The 6,864-nt window shown below is 41.8% G+C and overlaps 1 protein-coding gene across 1 annotated transcript; it reads right to left on the bottom strand.

The window, feature by feature from the left end:
* Positions 1-494: 494 nt before the first annotated feature.
* Positions 495-2,872, bottom strand: FGFBP1 (fibroblast growth factor binding protein 1). The gene is made up of 2 exons (XM_015862781.2): positions 2,749-2,872; positions 495-1,377 (listed from the first exon to the last, which is right to left on the bottom strand). The coding sequence occupies exon 2, from the start codon at positions 1,357-1,359 to the stop codon at positions 646-648; it is 714 nt and encodes a 237-aa protein (XP_015718267.2). The 5' UTR covers positions 1,360-1,377; positions 2,749-2,872; the 3' UTR covers positions 495-645.
* Positions 2,873-6,864: the final 3,992 nt, after the last annotated feature.

Genomic DNA, 6,864 nt, shown 5'->3' with positions numbered 1-6,864 from the left:
TCAAGAGACAGAAATGCTGTTTTAATCTGATAGGAATGATCAGGGAAATTGTATTTCAAGGAAGTTTCTTCAAGGTGGACCATGATGGCAACAGACCCTCCTTTCCAGTCTACTGCCACTGGAAAAGTGTAACTTGTACATTATGTTTCTTTCAGCTGTATAGGCAATACTTTGCCTAGGTCTTGTGAATGATCAGCCTTTCAGAGAAGCTCAGCAATTCCAGAGAAATCTAATTCAGCACACACAGAGAATAGTTTGAATATATCTTGAAGTTTATTTTTCTTAGTAGTTTTTAAGTCAAGTGTAGAATACATAACTGAGCAGTGCATAGCACTAAAGTCATTCCTTTGGCTAGCACAGCTCAAAGGGGGGCAAAGAGACTGCTTAGATACTTCTGTGCAGAGTATGTAACATCAATGGGTAATGTTTGTGTAGAAACATATGTGCAAATGGAATCTGTAACATCTTCAACTGTGCCAAGTGTCGTCTTCTGTGTAAAAACAAAATCTGAAAAATATATAAATATACAGCTGCATGTCTTTTTTTTTCCTATATACACTATATAACAGGAGAATAAAATCTGTGAGCTTGCAGTAACTTTGTTGAGATCGGACTGTTGTGATGCAGAACTTTGCAAACACATCCTCAGCACTTTTTGTCTTGCACCATGGTGATAAAGAAGTTGCATAAGGACAGCAAACTCTCTGGGCAATATTCCTCAGCCACCTTCTTCTGATCAATGTAATCTATGTCTTCCACACAGTCTGGGGGGCTGTTTTCAGGCTGTTTTTCAGTCTCAGAAGCTGCTGAGACCTGGGCATCCTCTGCCGCATGGTGAGCTGGGTGCCCAATTGCAGGCTCCACTGCCTCCAGGAGGCTTGAGCGCGTCAGCTTGAGGTGAGAGCCTCGTGGGCCTTTCCTGCATATTTTAGATTTGAGGATGCTCCTGGGGTCTTGGCAGATCTGCTTCTGCTTCTTCAGGGAACGGGAGACCTGCTTCCAGTAGGTCTTCTGGTTCTCTGCGTAGTGTGGGCAGGTGGAGGGATCCCCTGAGAACTCACACCAGAACGTGCTGTCCCCATTCCTGCACTCAATGCGCATAGTTGCAGCACTCATGTTGGTCACCGCCCAGGTGCAGTCAGCATTTTCTTTGGACTTAAATTTGCCTTTAGGAGATGCCTTTCCTCCTTTTGGCTTCCGCCCTTTTTCTCTCTCTGGGTTTGATTCAGTCTGTTTTTTCCCACCGTGCTCTATGCCTTGTTTCCCCTTTCTTCTCTCTTTCTGCCTTTCACAGCTGGTGAGCAGCATCTGGGACACCAGAATCAACACACACAGGAGTCCAATGTTTTTAATCCACATGTTTTGCTTGTTACTTGCCTTCAAAACAAAAACATACAGTCATTAAAACATTTTCACTTCCTACTGGCCTCTATTTGATAGCTGCAGGATTTCAGACTGGCTCCTTGGTATTTGTTAGAATGATACCTATTAGAACCTCTCTGCCAGGGGAGGTTCAGGTGGGATATTAGGAAGAATTTATTCTCCTAAAGAACAGTGAGGCATTGGCACAGGCTGCCCAGGGAGGTGGTGGAGTCACCGTCCCTGGAGGTGTTCAGGAAACACAGGGATGTGGCACCGAGAGACATGGTTTAGTGGGCAGTGTTGGTGGTAAATGGATGACTAGATGATCTTAGAGGTCTTTTCCAGTCTCACTGATTCTTAGATGTTACCAGGGGGATCCCCTGTCTTCCATGTGCACAATACCTGGTTTCTAGAACCATTCTCAAACCATTACATATTATTATATTCAAACAGTGTGAAACAGAAAAGCCTCCCAAGACATGCTCTTGCCTAGTGACTGAGGAACCCTAATTGCAATCCCTCCTGCAGTCCCAGGTGGAATTTGGCCACAGGACTTGTCAGTTTCAGATAGATATCTCAAGTTATGCCATACAAAGCTGCTGCTGTGCATCTCCCATTGATCTCCCATTTTGTGAATGTCACATGAGTCATTTTGACTCCAGCCTCTGTGCTAAATAGAAATAGAGCATAATTATTTACTAGGCATCCTGCAAATTTGCTTAATTCACTTGGTACACTGGTATGTAAGTTTTCTATTACACATAAAATAGCTTTTTCATAGACAGAAGAGTAACACCAGATGCATTTTTTCTTGTCTTGCCTACTACACGAACAGAACTGCTTTTTGCTTTTGAAGGCATCTGTAGTACAATTGGATGTGTCTAAAGCTGCCGCGTACAGAATGCATTTATTTCTGTAGGTGGTTCTTTATGAAGCAGCTTTCAGGATCAAAGCTCTGGTGGAGCACACCATAATAGCTGAGGGTTAATTGTGGCTTTTAGTGTGCTAAGTGTACTGTTCAGATGTTTCCATCACACACATTTCAGTAGCCAAGCTGCCATGTTAGAAAGCAGAAATTCATGCAGAGGCATGCTTATAGGGAACCTATTTCAGCATTCAACTTTCTGCACATAGAGCACATAGATAAGCAACAGATGTGAGCAGCTCCCATTTCTGTGTAGCTCTTTCCTGACTCACTTCATGCCTTATTCTATTCAAAGAGATTTTCACAGCATAAAACCCTCTTTAGGAAACACCACATAGTAGTTACATTATATAGTTCTATTATAAATATGCAATCAGTAAAAATTAAAACAATTAATGATGTTGCAGTAACTTTCAGTTACAAGCAGAGTGATGTGAAAGTAAAATAGCTGAAATAAATACCTTGCCCAGGAGCCGGAGGTATCCGAACTTCACTCAAGATGCAGCTTGTCTCTCTCAGAAGGGCTGGAGCTGCTGGTAAAGGCAGTGCGGTATTTATAAGGGCAGAGACACACCTTCTGGGCTCCAACAGGACTGTTACAACACAATAGGATACCTCTGTGCCATGTTCCTTCACCTCTGACACACCTCCTTGGAGAAGTGCCAGGTCTTAGCACACAAAGCATCAGCTCTGGTGGGGTGACAAGGTGTGTGTGTATAAATCAGACGTTCCTTGGGCCAAGTTCTTCCCTCTTTATACACAGTGATAAGAACTGCCTTAGATCATGAGCTTCTCTAACAAAGCTTTTCCCAGACATGGAGAGACATATCCTGCAAGTTGCTCTGCCACTGTGTGCAATTGATTTTGGGAGACAGTGTGCAGTGTCACTTTGCAAAATGAAGATCGTTCCACAGAGCACTTCAAGACTACCTGCACAAGATTTCACTACCTCCTGCCACAAATAAGTAAATTAATAGTAAAGAAGTGTTGGAGAACAGTTTAGAACCAGAAGAAGTCATTATTCTGCATTAGGGACAGGATTCATCACAGTGAAATGGTCGCAAGCGTAAAGTTCAGAAACAATTTTATATGAATACGTATATAAATGTGTATAAATATGCATTTGGAGCTGAGAATTGACTTTGCTTAAAGAATAGACTGTAGCTGGTGACTCTGTAGTGAGGTTGCCTTTGTAGTGAGGTTGCTTCAGGAGATTTGACTAGGTAGTAGAAGTGTGACAGTTGTATGTGCTTTAGAAGTAGTTCTAAGACAAATAGCTGGGATACAACAAGAGGTGAAAGGAGATATCTTTGTAAAACAGGCAGCTCTTTCTCCTCATCTCTCCTGTACTATATTAATGGGATGTGACAAGAGGAAAAAGCTGTAGGAAAAGCATTGTCTGGACTAGTGATAAGGAGACTGTTCACATTCTTTAAAAAAAATGAGAAGCCAAAAACCCCCAAATAAAATGGGTCATTCTGCAATGTGTGAGTGAGAGAATGTGGGGAAGAGGTCTCAAATATCCGAAGTACTGAAGGTGTAATCTATGAGCCACAACTACCTGTTTAGCCATCCATCATTCAGCTCCCTGGGATGCTTCTGATCAAGCTGAGGCATCAGATCTGCCTTGTGTGCCTTTGGCTACCATGGGTTAGTACGGAACTATTTGCAACAGTCCACTGAAAGTGGAAGATGTGTCGTTAGCACTACCAAGGACTGATGAATAGGGCAGGTGTGTCTCAGGGATGGGAAAATGTTTAACAGCTTATCAGATTGGGGAGGAATCTGAGAATGAAGATAATGCAAGAGAGAAGTCCAGGAGGGATTGTCCTGCTGAGGAATCCCAATATAACACTGCACAGTACAGACAGTGCTGTCTGCAGACTACAGCTTGGAACCTTAAGCAGTGCAGCTGTGTTAGTGTGGCCATGCATCCAAAATAATGAGCGTCTCATCATGGCTAATTACTTTGGCGACAGTGTAAAGCCAAAGTGGTTACATGACCTTGTGTTCTGGCTCTAATTCAGGCACAACTTTATCACATTCCATTGCCTTGTATATGCACACTATAAACTGATTTTTAGGTGACAGATTAGGAAGTTGGTTTGGGCATATCACCAAAAATGAAACCACAAGCAAACCAATAAAGCATTAACCTTTGAAGCTTGCATTCTCCATGCCCTTATCAGCAAATCCATTGCTTTCAGTGTCCCAGTATGGTCTCCATTTTTAACCTCTTTCTAGTTTCCTTGTTTCTCTACTACCAGCCTTTCCTTCTTTTGTTTCTTCCTTCAAGAGAGGGAGAAGCCATGCAAACAAACATCTCTAGAAACTAGACTAGAGATGTTTTCCAGTTTCTTCTGAAGATATTGCCTACCTTTATCCTTAAGAGCAGTAGTGTGACTAGGACATCTCTAAATTAGTTGTCTGCATCTCTTTGGCTAAACAACTTACACAAATAGAGGAGAGGAATGTTGTGGAGAGGTACGTAAGGAAGCACAGGCAGTAAGACCAAGCACAAGGTTTATAATAAGGAACCTGCATTCAGCTCCTCTGAGATGTCCATTAGGAGATGCTTGTCCACTATACATTCCCTCCTTGGGAAGGGAATATTATACTTAATCTCATAGGTGATGTTACAAATGTTTTGGTTGATATTCACAAAATAACACTTACTGGAGAAACTAACCACAATGTACTGAAAATACTGCAGCCCTCCACCACACCAAAATTGCTTATTTTTGACAGTTTTTGCCTTCCCAAAATAGTCATCGTTAGCTGCCCTGTTGTTGATGGGACACATCAGTGTTGTCTTCTTGCTTCGTAAATAAAAGTGAAGATACAGGGAGAGGAAGGGCTGCAAAAATGAAGTACATAGCATTAATGCAGCGTCTTCATTTCCCAATTGATTATAATTAATCAGCATCTGTCAACAACAACAAAAAAGATGCAAAAACTTGTTTATAATATGATTTTCAAAGAAAGCTTTTTTTTTTTTTTTTTTTTTTTTCCTCCTCCCTTCCCCATGTTTTAAAATACATCTTCATCTTCCTCTTTGATGAGTCAAAACGCTGTTTGCTTGTAAACTACAGTCATAGTGCTGCCATGGAACAAACAGTGCAGACTAATAACTGAGAAACGGTTTGATCCATGTAGCATATGGTGAATCTGAGCAGCTAATTTGGCAAGATCAGATTTATGGGGATATGCTTAGTTATTAAAATCAGAAGAAGACAAGCACAGAAGGCATTTGGCAATACTAACACATAAAAGTAATAATTGGAAAATACAAACATGGGTGCCCAAATCCCAGGTGGGAGGAAAAACCTTAAACCAGCTGAATTCCTGTTGCCTTTTGGACTGAAATGTGAGCTTAATTTTCATTAGAGCTGACAAAATTAAATCTCTTTGGTGTCTTTCTGCTGTTGATTCAAAGAGAAAAGGGGTTTTATGCATATTCCTGTCTGTAATTCACAGACTTGGAAGACTGCAGTATTTTCTATATGCTTGTATGTTATCCACTCATATCTAGGTATTTTACATAAGAATTTGTTATTTTTGAAACTGCTTATTATTTGCACAGGTGCTTTAATTGCAAACAGCTATCTGCTTTTGGTGTCATCTGTGTGACGCTGTGATATATGGACTCATTTCCTCACAGAATAAAATGCTACATGAAAACAGTAAACAGTGAGGTAATTCCCTTGACCATGTATAAGGCCCCCTCCCTGGAAGCATTCAAGTCCAGGCTGGATGAGGCTTTAAGCTATTTGGTATAGAGGGAAGTGTCCCTGCCTACAGCAGGAGGGTTGGAACAAGATCATCTTAAGGGTCCCTTCCAAAACAAACCATTTTATGATTCTGTAATTCTAAGATTATTAGCTATTTGCCAATCACAGATGTGGCACCAGGATGCTGTTCTCCATACAAATACTCCAGTGGAGTGAATTAAGTGCAGTGAACAGATGCTGCACTTCAAATTAATGCCCCCACGTGCTACTCTGCAATTCCAGAGATGAGGAGCAACTCACTGCACAGGTACATTCCAAGGATATAGCAGAGGGAATTTAATTTAATGGGACTCAGGGAAGATCTGAAGGAATAATTCCTTTGTCACAGTGGACCTCCTCGAAGACTGTCACTGGCAAAGTGTGCTTCACAGCAGTTCCCTGTAGCATATTGCAAACTTTGGTAAAAGAACAGAAGCAGGCATGTATCTTACAAACCTCACATTAAACTTCTAAATATATATTAGAAGTGCATATATATTTTCCGCATGAGCAGAAGAAAGAATGACATTAAGCACTCTATCACAGAAGCACAGAATAGCTTGGGTTGGAAGAGACCTTAAAGCCCATCCCGTTCTGATACCCTGCCGTGTGTAGGGCTGCCAACCACCAGCTGAGGCTGCCCAGGGCCCACCCAGCCTGGCCTTGAACACCTCCAGGGATGAGGCATCCACAGCTTCTCTGGGCAGCCTGCTCTGATGCCTCACTATCCACTGAGTCAAGAATTTCTTCCAAGCATCTGACCTAAATTTCTCCTTTTTTAGCTTAAAGCCATTTCCCCTTGTCCTG

Source organism: Coturnix japonica, chromosome 4 (assembly GCF_054131305.1).
Source record: "Coturnix japonica strain WE chromosome 4, WE-NBRP24, whole genome shotgun sequence".
In the NCBI taxonomy this organism is placed as follows: domain Eukaryota; kingdom Metazoa; phylum Chordata; class Aves; order Galliformes; family Phasianidae; genus Coturnix; species Coturnix japonica.
This window is presented reverse-complemented; position numbering and strand designations above follow the sequence as displayed.